Source organism: Carettochelys insculpta, chromosome 1 (assembly GCF_033958435.1).
Source record: "Carettochelys insculpta isolate YL-2023 chromosome 1, ASM3395843v1, whole genome shotgun sequence".
Lineage (NCBI taxonomy): Eukaryota > Metazoa > Chordata > Testudines > Carettochelyidae > Carettochelys > Carettochelys insculpta.
The window spans coordinates 322,584,258-322,602,327 of NC_134137.1; the positions used below are offsets into that span (position 1 = coordinate 322,584,258).

At 41.5% G+C, this 18,070-nt stretch overlaps 1 protein-coding gene across 5 annotated transcripts in view; it reads left to right on the plus strand.

Moving 5' to 3' along the window:
• The window catches only part of ADAMTS20 (ADAM metallopeptidase with thrombospondin type 1 motif 20), a 224,147-nt gene that overhangs the window by 41,117 nt on the left and 164,960 nt on the right, over positions 1-18,070 (plus strand). For 4 of the 5 annotated variants that reach the window (XM_075014383.1, XM_075014373.1, XM_075014364.1 and 1 more), the window contains exons 4-8: positions 7,897-8,159; positions 12,228-12,311; positions 14,345-14,469; positions 17,353-17,393; positions 17,701-17,806. In XM_075014383.1, coding sequence (XP_074870484.1) covers positions 7,897-8,159; positions 12,228-12,311; positions 14,345-14,469; positions 17,353-17,393; positions 17,701-17,806 — 619 coding nt within the window. Of the gene's footprint in view, positions 1-7,896; positions 8,160-8,308; positions 8,356-12,227; positions 12,312-14,344; positions 14,470-17,352; positions 17,394-17,700; positions 17,807-18,070 lie in introns of those variants that run through there. The other variant, XM_075014394.1, reaches the window with a different exon arrangement.

The following is an 18,070-nucleotide window of genomic DNA, read 5'->3' on the forward strand; positions in this document are numbered from 1 at the left end:
TTTTGCATTATGCATGCCATAGAAATTACATTTCTGTATGTGTATTTTGTTTAAAGTTACTGTATAAATATCATCATTAGGAGGAGCATTTCAAGCAGATCTAGAGAAGTAGTTGTTACCCTCTCTTCAGCACTGCTGAGGCCACATCTGGAATATTGTGTCCAGTTTTGGGCCCCCCAATATAACAAGGATGTGGATGTGCTGAAGCAGGTTCAGCGGAGGGCAACAAAAATGATAAAGGGGCTGGAACACAAGACCTATGAGGATATGCTGAGAGAGTTGGGCTTGTTTAGTTTACAGAAAAGACTTAGGGGTGATTTAATAGCAGCCTTCAACTTTGTGAAGGGGAGCTCTAAAGAGGAGAGTGAGAAACTGTTTTCAGTGGTGTCAGATGGCAGAACAGGGAGTAATGGTCTGAAGTTGAAGAGGGAGAGGTATAGGTTGGCTATTAGGAAAAACTGCTTCACCAGGAGGGTGGTGAAGCCTTGTAATGTGTTGCCTAGAGAGGTGGTGGATTCTCCATCCCTCGAGGTTTTTAAGTCCTGGCTTGACAAGGTCCTGGGTGGGATGACTTTGTGGGGGTTGATTCTGCTTGAAGCAGTGGGCTGGGCTAGATGACCTCTTGAGGTCCCTTCAAGTCCTATGATTCCATATCCATATTGTCTGTCAGGTAGTTTGTACTTTATTTGAAAATCACAGAAATATCAAGCCTTAAATTATTCCTTGTATGAAAAAAAAAAAGCAAGAGTTTCAGTTAAAATCATGTTGTCACTATGCTACCCGTTACAGATTTTGAATGCTGATCTAAAGCTGTCTTTTATATTTCTGTTCAGTGTCTGGTCTTGCACTATGTTTGTGTAAGTTAATTAGTTTTAGGTATTACTGTAGTAAACAAAATTAACAATTATACTTTTAGGAAAACCACTGCTTGATCTTCCAGTTTTTCTAATCAAATCCACTTTTAACCAAACAGTTGCTATTTGAAGAGGAATTTCTACACTATCCATAGGATGAAAACTTTTTTCTAATTACCCGGGTCTTTGTTATAAATCACCTCGCTGCAAATATTTTCACATATAGATTGTTAATTAATTTATGAAAGTGAATTCATTGTAAGTAGCACTGATCCGCACTTACAGTGTTTGGGGGCCAAGGGGCCAAAAGCCAGGAATGTAACAGGTAGCTGGGTAGCAGGTGTTGTAGTGCAGGGGCCCTGGAAGCAAGCCCTGAAGCCACAGGGGACTGGTCAGAAGCTGGGACAGTGGGGCAGCAGGGAGCTGCTGGGAGCGGGAGGAGTCAAGGGGAGCTGGCAGATAGCTGGGCAGGGGAGGAAGCTGCAGGGAGCTGGTGGGGAGCTGTGGGGGTGGGGGAGCAGGGAGCTGCAGGCATCTGGGAGAAGTCAGGGGGAAGCCAGCAGGTAGTTGGCGGTGGCTGGCAGAGATCCACGGGAAGCTGGGGGCGGCTGGCAGAGAATCATGGGAAGCTGGGGGCAGGGGGAATCAGCAGGGAGCTGAGGGGAGCTTCAGGGAGCTGGTGGGCAGCCACAGGAAGATGGGGCAGTTGGGAGCCAGGCTGGTGGCTGTAAACAGCTGCAGGCTGCCTGGATCTATGGGCGGCAGGGAGCCAGATGGACAGTGTCTGCTTGGACCGAGGAGCAGCCAGGACCCATAATCAGTCAAGAGCCAGCTGGGAGGGCTGGGGGAAGATGATTTTCCCTCATTTGGAAAATTCTCTTTTCTGGCTGGGGTGAGGTCCAGAGGTTGCTGGATAAGAGGTACAACCTGTACAAATACTGTACTGTACCAGAGCGCAGCCAGGTGGCAGAGGGGGAGGCAGCGGAGACAGCCGCGCTGCCCAGCAAAGGCAGCTTGGAGGTAGGGGTGGGCTGTGAGCTGGGTTGAAGAGAGGTGGCAGTGCACAGTGTCCTTCCCGCACACAGGGGGAGGACTCCTATGGGCAGGCTGTGTGCCAGGTTGAAGGGAGGCGGCAGTGCTTATACTCCTGCCTGGGACACAAAGGCAATGTCCCATTGTGAGGGAGAATGGCAGGGGCATGTGTCTTGCCTGCACTCCCTCCTGCAGACCCAGCTTTTCCCCTCTAAGTGACACTGTGGCTGCAGGGAGCAGCACTTTGCTCTGCCCCCCATAAGAAGAAAAATTATGCCCCTCAAGGGGCCGTGGTCCCCTGCTTTCCTCATCCCTGCTGTAGTGTGCTGGGGCATTACACCACAGTCCTTTGCATCATCCTTATTGTCTGTAGGTTGTGAAGTGAATGCATTGCAAGTGCACATACTTAAGCTTAATATACTGTACAGTACTGTATTTGTGTAATCTGTTTCTGTTTATTGTTTTTATATGTACTACATGTGTGTGTGAACTGTATGTGTTGGGAATGTATCTCCAGCTAATTACATCATTCCTGATGGATAATAATTCTCCTTCATGAGTCGTTTTGCTGTAAGTTGCATTATTTAGGAATGTAACTTGGACTTATAACGAGGACTGCCTGTATATTTGTACTGCTATGTGTTGTTTTATGGTGCTACACACTTCGTAAGACAAGTGCAATAGCATACAGAAGATATTTATATTTCTGTTAACAGAACTACACAACAATAAAAAACTATTCCAATATTATAAAAAATAATCTGTCTACAATCATGTCATATAAAGCAGATTTGAACATCTCATTAAAAATTCTCAAAGAAAATCCATTTCATTCTCTGTCCTTTCCATCAAATCCACAAAACGACAGATTCTCGGAAACTAGATTTGTAAAGGTAATTGTGAAAGTGTGCTGGGAACCAACAGCTGAGCCAGCACTGTAGTCATTTAAACACCGATTAAGTCCCCCCAGGGTGGACTTGATGGGGGCCTAATTAGTGGATTAGAATGGGCTGGGGGAAGGACTAATGAACAAATTGGTCCGCTAACACAGGAGGAATAAGAAGGCACAGGAAGGAAGTATGTGAGAGAGAGAGTGAAAGATCTAGTAGGGTCAGAACCAGGAAGGCTCTCTGGGTAGAGAGCTCATCCCTCTCCTCAGCTGAGAAAAGAGGAGAAACTGGCACTGTTAATAATTCATGGTATATGGATCTGTAAGATGCTGAAAACAGCAAATGTAAATAAACAGCACTGGGTGCTTAGTGGCTGGAAGTCTCTGCTCTGTGACAGAAAAGACAGGAGCAGAATACTGCCCATTCAAATCAATTATTTTACTGAAATCAGAGATTCTGTAGGGCCTCCTTGTATGCTTACAAACTTGGACTTGTAGAACTATAAGTGAGGTTTGAAACTATTTAGTTAAATTGGTAGAAGTATGACAAAACAGAACAGCAGTCATGTAGCATTTTAAAGACTAATAAAAAATAATTGATTAGGTGATGAGCTTTTGTGGGACAGACCCACTTCTTCAGATCACCTCATAAATTATTTGGCTGTCTTTAAAGTACTCCATGACTGCTGTTTTGTTTTGTTAGACTACAGTCAAACACGGCTACCTCTCTGCAACTATGGTTACACTGATCCAAACCACCGGCAGCAGTGTGTAAATGGGAGGTCTCGAAAATGTAAATAGCTGCTTATTTGCATATTTTCTCACCAAGAGACACTGCCGCCAGCACAGAAAAAGCTGTGTAAATGTGCTTCTGCTAGCAAAATGCCCCCATTGTTGGCAGCCTCTGTTATGCCTGGGGGTCCTCGTTACATTCTTACAATTTTCTTCCTTGTTCTGTACTGCCTTCACTGGTTCGTTCACCTTCTGTGCTTGCAGTATTAAATGCTGCCTTCTATCGAGGAAGTCTTTACCTCCTTTGATGGACTGGAGGGTTGATATATGGGTCTCAAGTCCTCTAATCTTTTTCTCCAACACAGTGACCAGCTTGCACTTGGGACAGATGAAATCCCTACTATCTTCTGGAAGGAAGACTGACATGGCACATGCTGTGCAGGTCACAACAGCTGACTTGCCACTATCCATTTCTGCCTTTCTTCAGAGCACCCTGAGATGATTTTATTGCCCCCTTGAAGGGCAAAAGAGAAAATCAGATATTTGTGAACTGGGCTTCATGTTCAAATTTGACACATTTACACTTGGTATGAACAAAGACAACAATTATCTCATGCATTACAAGGACTGCTTCCCTTCCTTTGATGTTCGTCATGATCTCAGGCAAGACACTTAACATCCCCACCCCTCACCCCCCTCCTTCAGTTCATGTATTTGATTTGTCAGTTTCTACTGCAATTTTTTTGGACCTCTTTGCTGTATATCTGGGTCTGGACTGGAAATTCTATAGATCTAAAGAAGTGGGTCTGTCTGTCCCATGTATGCTCATCACCTAATATATCATTTTCTTAGTCTTTAAAGTGCTACATGACTGCTGTTTTGTTTTACCTTTTTATAAGGCTGCTGACTCGGCTTGGCTCAAAGCCTTGCCTCCAGTCCAATCAGCCCTTGAAGGTTCACCTGTAACAAAGCACACCTAATTCACACTTTTCATACTGCCAAACACACTTTCAAACTGCCACGCTTTTCAAACTGCAAAACAAATTCTCGCAGACAGACAGACAGACACTTGGATATTCACCCCACCAGCTCACAACACAGCCCCTCCAAAAGCCATACTTACCTGAGCTCCTCTCATATGTTTCCCAGGCAAACTCCCCTGTTGGCTGCTGCCGTGTTCGCTGCTGTTTCACTGTGTATAAATAATTAAGTAAGTCTTGGGATAGAGTGGGAACAAGAGTGACACCAACCCAGACTTAGGTGCTGAAGTTCCTTGAAGGCAAAGCGTAGGCCATGTTGTTCTCTTTGGTGTTTCCTAGTGGCGAGCTTAAGAGGCTCCTTGCTCAGTGTGCTGGCTTTTGTGAATCCCATTTTCTGGGGCCTGACTCTCCCCATGTATTGTTTTAGGACGTGGGTGAACTTGAAGCAGGGGGTGTAATCTGAGGGCATATACCAGCCTTTGTGCTGATCAAACATCTAGGTATCCCTTGTGGCAAAATCACTGGAAGCGGTTAGATACTTTGAGCATGTACCTATCTCAGAGTCTAGGGCAGGGATGGCCAACCAGTTAAAAGCTAAGAGGCAAAATAGCTGTGGATAGAATGCAAAGAGACACATATATTTATTTTTATCTATCTATAGATCTATTGATCTAATCCCTTTCTCTCTCTATAGATAGATAGATAAAAATAAATATATAATATGTGGCTCAATGCCCTCCACTTCCCACCGAACTAGGCACTCCTAGCTCCCCCTGGCTCTAATCCAATACCTCACCTCTCCCCCCAGAGCCAGGCACCTCCATCCCCTGGCTCTAACCTAATGTACCCACCCCTTCCCCAGCTCCAGGGGCCCACCCCGAGTCTCCTTGCTCTAACCCAGCGCTCTTCCTCTCCTCCAGAGCCAGGCAACCCCAGATCCTGTTCTAACCCAATGCCGGGCACTCACTGGAGCTGCCGCTCCAACCATGTGCTTTTCCCTCCAGGTGCTGGGGCCACATTTCATTGATCAAAGAGCCGTGGGTTGGCCACCCATGCTCTAGGGACATAGTTGGGATGGATGTCCCTCTCACAGCTTGAGCCACTTTGGCTATGATCTATTTTTGTAGCATAGCAGAGCTGTCTCCTCAGACTGAGAGTTTTGGGTACGCAAAAAATTCAGGCCCTTAATTAAATACAAAAAACTATGTTTAAATGACAGTAAGGACATAAAAGTGTAAAAAGCCCAAAAAACAAACAACCTCGCTGTAATGACTTAGTCCTCAGTGTCAGCCTTGTTTATATACTTCCTGGCTGTTATTGGTTTGTGTCAGAGTTTTACTATTTAAACGTAATTTTTTGTATTTAATGTCCCTATTTTATTTTGAAGAAAAACAATCAAAATCCTTTCATGGAAGATTATAAAACATACCCTATTTACCTGAAGAGACCAGAACTGGTACCTTTTCAGTCTTTCAGGTAAACACAAACTTAAGCAACATTTTTGCTGATGTATAAGATATGTTTATTTTATTTATCTTAAGTTACATTGTTTGTTAGAAGAAACTGTTCTGTATAATCAAAGTTGTTTGAATAGTTGGTAAACATTGGCTGTAAATGTTTTAAATGTACAGTAAACTCTTTCATATCTGGTATTTAATTATCCAGAAATCTCAAATAACTGTCATTTAACCATCAGTAAATTTTAGTAACGTTTTCCGTAAGTGCAGTACAGTGAAAGTAAAGTTTACGGTGTACAATACTACTGTTGTTGATAAAGTACTCCTCATACATGTTTGTTTGTTTGTTTCTTTATATCTAATCTTGTTTTTCATTAGTGTTATGCATTGTTAGGTATACCTCTCTGTTAAGTGGAATATTTGAATATCCGGCAACCTCCCGGTCCCTATGCTGCCGGATGTGAAGGGGTTTACTGCGTATGTTATTTGCTTGCTAGATGAGAAATGCACTTTGTGTCATGAAAATACACTGCACATTTTGGTATTTAATAAAAGTTAGGAAATATATGTGGAAGCAGCACCTCTGTGCATAAAACTTTTGGTTTGTGTTATAGTAACAACGTCATTCAGATTGTATTATGGGCTAAAGACCATTGGGGGTGGTGTTCGGTGCCAAAAGCACATTGGGAAGGATTCTGGCTGTGGCTATGTATGTGCTGGAGAGGCACTGCAGATTCATTGACCTTTGGAAGTACAGAACATGAACTCCCCCTCCCTGATTTAGCTTATTTGTCTGAGGGAGGCAGAAAGGGGAAGGGCAATGGCACCAGTTTCACTCGTTCTTTCCTACTCCTTTGATGAGACCAGGGGCATTAACTGGAGCAGGCCATGTGCTCATGGAGCACAACTGGGGGAAGGCAGCACAATCTGGCCCTCGATTATGTGTTCTTCTGTCTTCTCTTCCTGCTCTCTGTGTTAAAATTATGCTTCTACGGTTCTTTCCCATGTATTTGTGGTCCTGCTGCGATTTATTTTGTGTTCTTGCAAAAGCACTTTGAACATGTTCATCCGGAGTCTGGGCAGAGACAGCAATTGGGTAATAGTTCTGAGATCTTTTTTTTTTTAATTCACATTTGTTGTAAGCATTAATGATGAGTGTAGCTATTACAATGAGTTGTCATCTTGTGTACAACTGCATTGTGTCATATCCCCCCCACTCAACAGAGGTTCACACAGGTGACCATTGCATGACTCTTGGCCTTCCAGCTTGTCAGTTTGAATTTTAAAACAATTTGCTTTCTAAAATGTGTATAATCGTGGTGTCCAACATGATAGCCACTACCAGTTGAGTGTGGGTAGTTGGTTTGAACAAGAAATATATTTTCATCATAATGTGGCTAGTTTGCCGTAGTGGGTACTGCTTCAGAACTGATTGAATACCCTGGGATTATATGAAAAGACTCTTTCCCTTGTTTGGGACAGAGACAATATTTTTGCTCTGTGTTTCTGCAATACCTAGCACAATAGGGTCCTGGTCCATGTTGATTAAGACACTTAGGCACAATGCCAATACAAATGTCATTTCTTACCATTGGTGACTGGATGGATCACTGGATGATTACTTGTTCTGTTAATTCTTTGTGTTCATTCTTTCTGGAGCACCTGGCATTGGCCGCTGTTGGAAGAGAGGATACTAGGTTAGATGGACTGTTAGCCTTACCCAGTAGAGCCATGTTTATGTTCTTGCAACAGCTGTATAATAGTGTACTGTAGATATCCAATTTGATATTCCTGTTTTGGGGTTCCCTATCTAATTTTTTTATGATTATATTGATTCATTTTGGAAGCAGACTAAATGTTACATCTTTCACAGTTTGTTTATTTGTGCACTCTTTATTCTCTCTAAGTTTAGAAATTGCATGGTCTAGTAACTATTTTTTTTTACCTTGTAGAAAAAGAGATGAAGAAAATCACTTTGCCATTTCCAGACTATGGCATTTTAAATGAAGATATAAGTATTTTACAAAAGACCACAGTTTTACAGTATGCATTTAAAAATCTATCAATAGAGGATGATAAAAGTACTTCACATTCCCGAAAAAAACGTTTTCTTTCGTATCCAAGATACGTAGAGGTGATGGTGACAGCCGACACCAAAATGGTTCGTCACCATGGACAAAACTTGCAGCACTACATATTAACGCTTATGTCAATAGTAAGTAAACTAAGTGATACTGTCGATAGTAATTGAAATTATTGTTATTTGTATATTTTTCAGTATACACCCTTTAAATCTATGGGAGCATTGTGTCCAGTCACATGGAATTCTGTACTGAAACAAGGAACTTCTCTAAATACAGATGATTGTTGCCAGAACCTTACCTGGTAGCTCTGTTGACTTCAGTGCTACTGTGAGTGAATGTGGTAAAATCTAGCCCTTGATCTGATAAAACATTAAAAGAATTAAAAGTAATAAGTCACTGTGACATTTAAAATGAGTAAGTGTACACAACAGTGCAGTTTTTGTAAACTTACTAAGAACATACAGCTGTTGTGAAACAAAATGCCCAGGTTATTGGATATTCATCTTATAAACATTTTCAAAATTCTCAAGATTCTCAGTTGTCCTCACATAATGGAGCTGTTATGGCTGTAAACTGTTTGTGTCAGGGACTGTGATTTTCACTCTGTGTATGCACAGCGCTTAGCACAATAGGGTCCTGGTCCATTTTGACTAGGGTTGTGGGGCACTAGGTAGTACAGCATAATAATAATAATAACACCAGCTGAGGATCTGGGAGAAAGAGATGATCTAGAACAGCTTAGGGAAGTGTTTCTGAGTATGTGCCTGTCATCACAGAAGGGATGAGGTGCAGGTTTGGTCCTGTTCCTGTTCCTCCTCTCCTGCACACTAACCTTCTGAGCTGGTCAGCTGTAGACAGAAGCACGTACTGATGCTTGGAAGGAATGGTATAATTCCTGAGCAGTGAGATTGAGGAGCTGGTGCTTGAGTCAGAGGCAGCTCATGGACCTGCTGGTTGCCTTCAGGGAGCAGCGCAGAGCCAGGACAGGTAGGGGCTAGCCTGCCCTAGTCCTGCATCACCACTGACTGGCTTTTAACAGCCCGATTAGTGGTGCTGACCGGAACAGCCAGGGTTCTTTCTCGACTAGACGTTCAAGTTGGAAACCGGATGCCTGGCAAACCTACCTGGGGTGGATATAGAGCGAGGCCAGATGTATGTTCCAGAAACATAACAGGGTGTCAGATCAGACTTAAATAAAAAGAGGCAGATGTTCAAAATTAAGTACTGTACATCAGACCCTCAATGAGCATAAAATGGCAAAGCTCCATTGGATTTTAGAGGGAATTACAAAAAAACAATAGGATAATCTTTGGATAAAACTGTATAATCAAGACAGGTTAGATGTTAGAGGCGGGAGAGTGTCAATGACTTAAAAGATTATATAGAATCCAGTGAGATAAAAACTTGAGTGGAGAAGGTCATACTGTAGAATCTGTATGGGTACAAATTCTAAATTGTAAATTGAACAGTACAAATTTGAGGTGTTTTTTGTATGTTTGTTTACGGTGGTATTCAGTAAGAAGCATAGTTGTCTCTGAGACAGTCTTAGTTGATACAGACATTTGCTTTTCATGAGGGTAGATGTGGTTAAGAATTTATTTCTCAAAATATTTTTATAAGCACAATTGCTAGAAATATGAAAGAGCTTTCATGGATTCTGGAATACATATCTTCATAGTCTAGATTCCTTCTTAGGGAATACATTTTCTAACATTTTATAACTCCTCTCCTTCTAGATTCGATGTTGTTAGTGTGCAGGTCAGTATTTTCTTGTCTCAGAAGCTTCCAATTTTTTGAAATGCAGACATTCTGAACTTTGCTTCATTACCCAGAAAAGAGAAGGCTTGATCTCTTAAAACTTTCCCATTTTGCTGTTGTATTGCAGGTTTCTGTTGTTATTGGTGTTTGTCCATTGAAGCAATGTTGTTCATTGAAACAAAATGTATTGTGAATATTTTTATGTGAAGCAAATAGTGTTAAAAGTTATGTTCACTAATTTTCCCTTCTTCCTTGGCCCTTTTCCTCTCTTGCAGTCTTGCACACCCCCACTCTGACAGTGAGTCTATTTCTGCCCAGAGTAGGTATAACATAGGCAATGACAAGGCAGACTTCCTTATGCTGTTGTCATGCTGATGTGAGCTGAAACCCTAATTTAGAGAATGAAAGGATACTTCAGTCTGTATGCCAAGCTTGTCCTTTGTCCAGAGACTGACAGCTAAGGTTTTTATTTTGGTGCCATATTTTGAGAGTCAGGCATCAGTTTCTGTCCAGTTCCTGGTGACGAATCAAGAGAAGTTACTTGTGTCTTAAAACTGGTATCTGATGGTAATGATTTACATTTACCATTGATACTGGTCCTTATTTAAATCTGTGATTTGGAGTTTAAACATTTTGAGTGCATCTACACTAGGAACTAACTTTGAAATTAACTTCAAAGATAGGCACTACTTCGATGTAGGCAGCAGAGAGTCTGCACACATTTTCTTGTACTCCAAAGTTAACTTTGAAGTAGGGGAGCTCAACTTGGAAGTCCTTACTCCATTTCCAGGAGTGAAGTAGCACTCTGTTTTGAAGTTTAACTTGATAAGGTCCTGGAATGACCTGAAACACTCAGCTGAGGAAGATATCACCTATCAATTAAATAAACTGAATAGATCTCTGACATCCTACCTAACATACTTTGCCTCAGTAAAACAACTTTTATTCACAATGTTGTCTACCAGTTACCATGCTGACAGATGCATAATAGCTTTTCAAAATGGATCATCTACATTTAGCTTGTATACTTTCAAGTACCCTGAATATAAAAGTATTTACAAAAAACAAAACTACACTGCATTTTGTGCTTTTATGCACAATTTCTTTTTGTTACTCTTCATTTCCCAATGAATTAAACAAAAAAATGAAGCTTTGGTAAGAACATGAACAATTCTTTGGGTTTTGAGTTGGTTGTTTTTTGTTTGTTTTGTTTTGTTTTGAGGAAAACAGCTGAATTCCTCATTAGTATTCTTCAATCTGGCCATTAGCATGGCCATTTTGAATTTTTTGGTAAGTGTAGATGTAGCCTTAGTGTTTAATTCTTCTCCCACTAAAGTCAATGGCAAAGCTTATGTTAACTTCAAATGTGTGTCGGAGGCCCTGTTGTGCTATTTCCTGGTCTTACAAAGGGATCCCCATATGCTAGCTTTTATGTTGAGGCTTGGGAAAGTTTTTCTTTCAGGAGACTACATCCTAAAAGAAATCTTTCCCAGACTCCCTACTCTGGCCTTGAAACAGCTCTTGCTCCCCACAGCCTCACCCAGTTCATCATCAGAATTAAGCTCCTCACAGACCAGGACACAACAATTCAAAGTGTCGGGGGTAGCCGTGTTAGTCTGGATCTGCAAAAGCAATGAGGGGTCCTGTGGCACCTTATAGACTAACAGAAATGTATGAGCATAAGCTTTCGTGCGCAAAGACCCACTTCGTCACCTGCATCTGAAGAAGTGGGTCTTTGCCCACGAAAGGTTATGCTCATACATTTCTGTTAGTCTATAAGGTGCCGCAGGACCTCTTGTTGCTTTAACAATTCAAAGCAGAACCAGACGTTTTCAGAATAACAGAGGCAAGACTTGTGGACATATCTCCACTACAATGATGATCAGTACACCCACAACACACATTTTAAGATTCATGGGGTGTTTTACATGCTTGTCATAACATTTGACGTACCTCATCCAGTGTATCAAATGCCTCCGCAGCACCTATGTGGTTGGAATAGAACAATCGCTACCCTTTCTAATGAATTCGCAGAAAAATAATAAAAGACAAATATCACTTGTTTTTTAACATTTTCCACAAAGTGATCACTGCATGTCTTATTTTGCAGTACGTGTCCTCAGGGGAAACCTGCACAAATGTAAACAGGAGAATTTAAATTCTTAATCCTGCTAGGCACGGAAAGGTGCAAAGTTAAGAGGGACACTAGTTTTCTGGTTCATTACAACAATATGCAACACGCCACATGGCCGGCAGCCCCAAATTGCCCATTTCAAATCTTCTCTGCATAAAAATCTAATGCCCAATTTCCTACTTCATTTCAAGTGTTCGCCTCCAACACGTTAGGCCTTCTGCTTAGCAGTCTGTTTCAACATACATATTTACAGTTCAAATTTGCCCTACAGTTTTAGCAGTCTAATCCTAATTCTTTTTCTATCTAGGTTGCGGCAATCTACAAAGACTCAAGTATTGGAAATTTCATAAATATAATAATTGTAAAACTAATGGTAATTCACAATGAACAGGTAAGAAAAAATATACTTCTTTTAATAGTATACTTCCCAGGAGATTAGGTACAAAACAGTTAAGTTAGCAAGCTAATTGTTTAAAATAAAATAATGTCAACAAATCATTTTTTTAAACGTTAGGATCAGTTATGCTCACTTTTAACTATGACTGTCAACTCGTTGATATAAAAACAAACACTCAAACAAAGCACCCCATCACAACCAAACAAAACAGAGAAAGAATGCCAGTGTCAGGTTTAATGACAGTCCCAAGTGGGATTAGTTTATACACACAGAGAGATTTACTGCAAAGCCTTTTTCTTCTTAACTGTGGAACCCTTCCCCTCTTTACATTTAGGAGTTTCTATTAACTTAAATGGGCTTTAAGTTAGACCCTCATAAGGGTTTATAGGGTAGCCACATTAGGATAAGCCTCCTGAGCATGGCTTCATTAATACCATGTTGACAGTGAAATGAGTGTGTTCTGTAAGGGGCCGTGACAGCTTGATAAGTGGCAAATTGGAGATCTTAGTTGCTGTTAGATCCTCTGAGGGTAGGTCTATACAACAGCGTTATTTTGAAATAACAGCTCTTATTTCAAAACAGCTTTGCTAGCATATACGCAATGCAACTGCTATTTCAAAATAATTTCAAAGTAGCAGTTAGCTGATTTCAGAATAGGTAAATCATATTCAATAGGTAAACAAGGAAGAGTACCTGTTTTGAAATAGCTATTTCAAAATAGGGGCAGGGGTAGAGCCTATTTTGAAATAAGCCATAGGGCATCCAATGGCTTTATTTCGAAATAGGCTGTATGGCTACATCTGCACTACAGAGATATTTCTAAAAAGCCCTTCTGGAAGATGCCTTCTGAAAGAACTTATTTCGAAAGAGTGCATCCACACACAAAAAAGTGGATCAAAAGAGTGATCTGCTCTTTCAAAAGAGAGTGTCCACACAGCCCCTGCTCTTTCGAAAGAAAGGGCCAAAGATCGAAAAATCAGGCCCCATGAGGACTGCTCTTTTGAAAAAAGGGCCTGCAGAGCATCTACACGTTTTCTTTTGAAAGAAGCATTCAAAAAGGGGGCACTCTTCCTGAAATGGGAAAGAAAGAGGGATTTCAAAAGGGGCACCACGTTCTTTCAGTTTGCTCTCCAAAGAACACTTTTTGTGTATAGACGCTCCGCTGGATCTTTCGACAGAGCCCCCTTCTTTTGAAAAATCTTTTGAAGGAACTTGCTAGTGTAGATGCAGCCTGTGTGTGTTTAGACACTCTATTTCAAAATAGCTGAGAGCTATTTCAAAATACATTTTCCGTGTAGCAGTGTTATTTCAAAATAAGCTATTTAGGGAAATCCCTTCCAATTTAGTTTCTTTTGAAATAAGCTGCTGTGGAGACATACACCGAGATTTTTGGTTTTGCAGTGTCCCTAAAGATGGTATCCCCTCCCCAAATCCAATCTGCTGAAAGTGCCACGAAGTAAATCTTACAAACTGTTCTTCCTTCCCTTTTCATCACATGGGATCTGCCGGTAGGACAAGATAATCTGGCCTCAATTGTAGCAGCATGGCATCGGTGTATGAGAAGCCCTAAAAGCCCTTATGTATTTACTATAAGACGTATGTAGTTTCATTGCCCAAACATAGTGAAAGTCAAAAAATATACATCACAAATTAGATATAGATTGTATCAGCCCATGATAGTGTGCATAGCAGAGATCTGAATTTTTTAAAATACATGCTTTTTATGTTGATTTATTTGGTCATGAATGTTTTTCCTGCAGTGTCTTTGTAATCACTACATGCCACAGGGTTACATTTGCTGATTTAAAAGACTGATTACATTACCGTCTGTGTTATTACTGGCCAAGTTAAGGCTCTGATCCTTCAAGTAGATATGTGCTAGCAGATTGCTGCATGGAGTTCCATTAGCCCCCTGCCTGCTGTTCACCCACACAGATCTGCTTGCAGATTTGGAGCGTACATGCGTGAATTATTGCAAGTGAATGAGTAATATGATCATTGTTGTGTTTTGGCAATTTCCTCTACAGGAAGGACCAGCTGTCAGTTTTAATGCAGCTACCACTCTTCGTAATTTTTGTTTATGGCAACAAACACAGAATATTCTGGATGATACTCACCCTTCTCACCATGATACTGCCGTTCTTATCACAAGGTACAGCCTCTGAAATAGTCACATCCATCAAAGTAGGTCAGATGAGTAATAGTTTCCTTGTTTCTGACTTTATTTTTTAACTGTTGCACTGAAATATTTCAAAGTTAAATAAATGAAGAAATCAAGAGTGAAATAAAATTAAATGTTTTGCATTCTGAGGGTACATGTCCACTTGAGCTGAAGGTACAGTATATACCATCTCAGGTAGATATATGAACTCTAGCTTTGACTGAGCTAGCATGCTGAAAAATAGAAATGTACCTGTGATGTTGCAGGTGGTAGGGTTGGCTCGCTGCCCAAGTAGAGCCTTGCCAGGACCTCTCAGCACTTTTTCTGATGGCTAGCCCATCCTGCCACCTACACCTGTGTAGTGATGCTTCAATTTGTAGCATTCTAGCTCAATCAAAGCTAGGAGACAGCCATCTTCCTGAGTTGAAAACTATACCTGCAGCTCAAGTGATGATGTATCTTGAAACTACAGAGAAAAAAGGCATGAAAAATGACAATGGCAATGTTGTGTTGGTAGCTGGTCAGCTGATCCAACTCCTGTTGAAGTCAATGGGAGAGCAAGAGCACCTCTGAAGTTGTGATGTGATGAAATGGTCCACTTTTGGACTATGGTGTACAAAATCAATAAATACTTCACGGGGGGCACGAAACATTACATTTTCTATTTATATTTCTCCTGTCACCTCCTCTCCCTGTCTTTCCTGGGCTCATGGATTGCTTTGGCACTTAGGCAGGAGTGGGTACCCAGTGGTCTACAGTGAGACTGCAGTGTGCAAACTCAGAGGCACGGATGTAGGTACCTAGGGAACTTTGCCTACAACAACGTAGGCACTGAATGAGTTTATGTGTGTAGGGGGTTAGGCAGCAGCCAAGCAATGAGAGCTTTGAGGGTTGCAACAGCATGTAAAATAGGACTTGTGTAACAAGCTCAGTATTTTTTGGGATATGGGACATAGCATTTAGGTTTCTTACTCAATGGAAGTTTGAGAGACAGGGATAGTGTAAGCTAAGGCTGCACCTACAAGATAGATTCGAATTTAAGGCAGTTAGCTCGATATTACCCTGTGATTGTCTTCACTATAAATACCATTAGCTCGATTTAGGGAGCGCTAACATCGATATCATAATATCATTGGAACTTGCTGGGTGTAGTATCCAGTTCGAATTAAGGCCAGTGCAGGAGCGCCACGTCTTAAAATTGAATTTGTTAGCCTACAGAGGTATCCCATATGTAATCCACAATGCCCCACAGTGCTCTGCTCTGGCCGCTGCTCTCAAGGTGTGCACGAATTAGGTAACAGGAAGACCACGAGTTTCAAATGGGGGCCAGGAAGCCTGTGGCTGTGGGGTCATGTTTGTGTGAGAGGCTGAGAAACATCTTTCTTTATTTGCTGTTACTGCATCTACCCATTACAAACAGCCCCAGCATGAAGTTCGTGGTTCTGTCTCTACACTTGTTATTTTTTTCTGTGCTGCCTGGCAGCAGCCGCTGCCCCACCACAACACATGGCAGCAAGGCTGTTGCAGGGGTCATGCTTGCCCAAGAGTCTGAGAAACATCTCTCCCTCCCTCACAGGCACCATGCAGTTGGGGTCTTTCCCATGCTCAGCCACATCACATGGGTAGCCCCTGACCCAATAAAAGGACAGGCCTGCTGTTCGCCACTGACCATGCTGCCAGGCAGCACCATGTTGTGGCCTGCACATGGTTAATGCCCCAAGGGCGGAAAAGATTTTCGGGGGCTTGCAGCCATCCAAGGGGAAGTCTCCCCCGGTGGCTAACATTTTTGTGGGCTTGCAGCTATCTGTGGGGAGTGCTTCAACTGGTCCCCCACCAAAAATATTTTCGGGACCTTTCTGCCACCAGGGGAAGTTTCCTCTGGTGGCTAAGATTTTCGGTGCCTTTCTGCTACTGGGGAGAAGTCTCCCCCAGTGGCTACGAATTTTGGGGGCTTGTAGCCACCTGGGGGGATTACTTCAACTGGCCCTCCACTGAAATCTCCTCACCCCTCCTGCCTCAACAAGGATCCAGGGGGGGCTAGCTGCTGCTGGGGGGAAGTCTCCCACAGCGTCTAAGATTTTCGAGGCCTTTCTGCCATGGGGAGAATGGTTCAAGTGGCCCTCAAGTCACAGACCCCCCCACTTCACAGCCAGCAAAGATTTTCAGGAGCATGTCAACTGGCCATTCAACCTCCCAAATACCAAAGTGCCCCACAATGGCCAAAAAAAAAAAAGGTACAGTTTTCAAAAGCAATTGAGTTAGAGAGAAAAGATTTCTGAGCATTTGGTGGACTTCATTGATGTACTAGTTTTCCTTCCTTCCACCTGGAAAAATTGACATTTGCTTACCATGGAAGGGGAACAAGGGCAATGCAATGTGGGAAGATTACGTCAAATACCAGCAAAAGTACTCAGAATGCCATGGGGATGAGGGAACTGTGGGATAGGTTCCCATAATGTGCTGCTGCAACAGTTGATGTTTGCTGATTGAGTGTGGCAGCAATAAATCGACTTTGTTGGAGTACGAGGGGAGGAGAGGATAGTAATATCTGAATTTATAAAATCCAGCATTACAAAATCAATATTAATAAAATCAAATTTATCTCATAGTATAAACTTAGCCTTAGTCTCTTGTATTTAAATTAGCTCATTTATAAGAATTTAAAACTGCTGTATACATTTGAATATTAACATTTATGCATCAAATCCATATTTCATTTAAAAGTAATGTATCCCCATTGAAGTCAATACAGCTACATCGGTTTATAGAGCCGAAGATTAGGTCTTTTTTTTTTTTGTTTTGGTTGGTTCAAATAGAATATTGGATTCTCTTTTGGATATTATAATATGTTCAAATAAAATCTTTTTCTTCAAGGGAAGACATCTGCAGAGCTAGAGAGAAGTGTGATACTCTAGGTAAGCTATTTTGTTAAGTCACTACAATATCTTTAAGAGAACTTGTAAGATAATTGTATTACAGATGGAAGTGCACATCTTAGAATGTCAAACTTTATGATATTGCATCATTGGTAATGTAACTTTGTCTTGGTATGTATTCTGGGAATGATTTTCTGCATCAAGATATGTGCATAATTTGTGTGCCTCTAGCTGCATCCCTTAGGCATTACTCTGAACATGTACCTCTTAATATCCATTTATATAGTCACTACTTCAATATTAATATTTTACTGATAGGCTTTTATATAAAAATTCAATTTTCTAGGGTTAGCAGAACTAGGTACAATGTGTGATCCGCTGCGCAGCTGTTCTATAAGTGAAGAAAATGGATTAAGTGCTGCATTTACTATAGCACATGAACTTGGACATGTGTAAGTATATGTTTTCCACTAGAATAAATTTTTTGATTTCTTCTTTTTTTTTAATGTATGTCACATGTGCCCTGGCTTTCCCTTTTGTTCTGAGAGGAAGTAATCTGCTAAAGCCCTTTATGGGACACAGTATTTTCCCACCCCCTTGCATCTTGCCACCTCTGCCAGCCAATAGGTGAGAGTAACAGAGTCATAGTTTAAAGCTACAGAAGACTGTTAGATCACATAGTCTGACCTTCTGGACATTAAATTTCACCCAGTTAT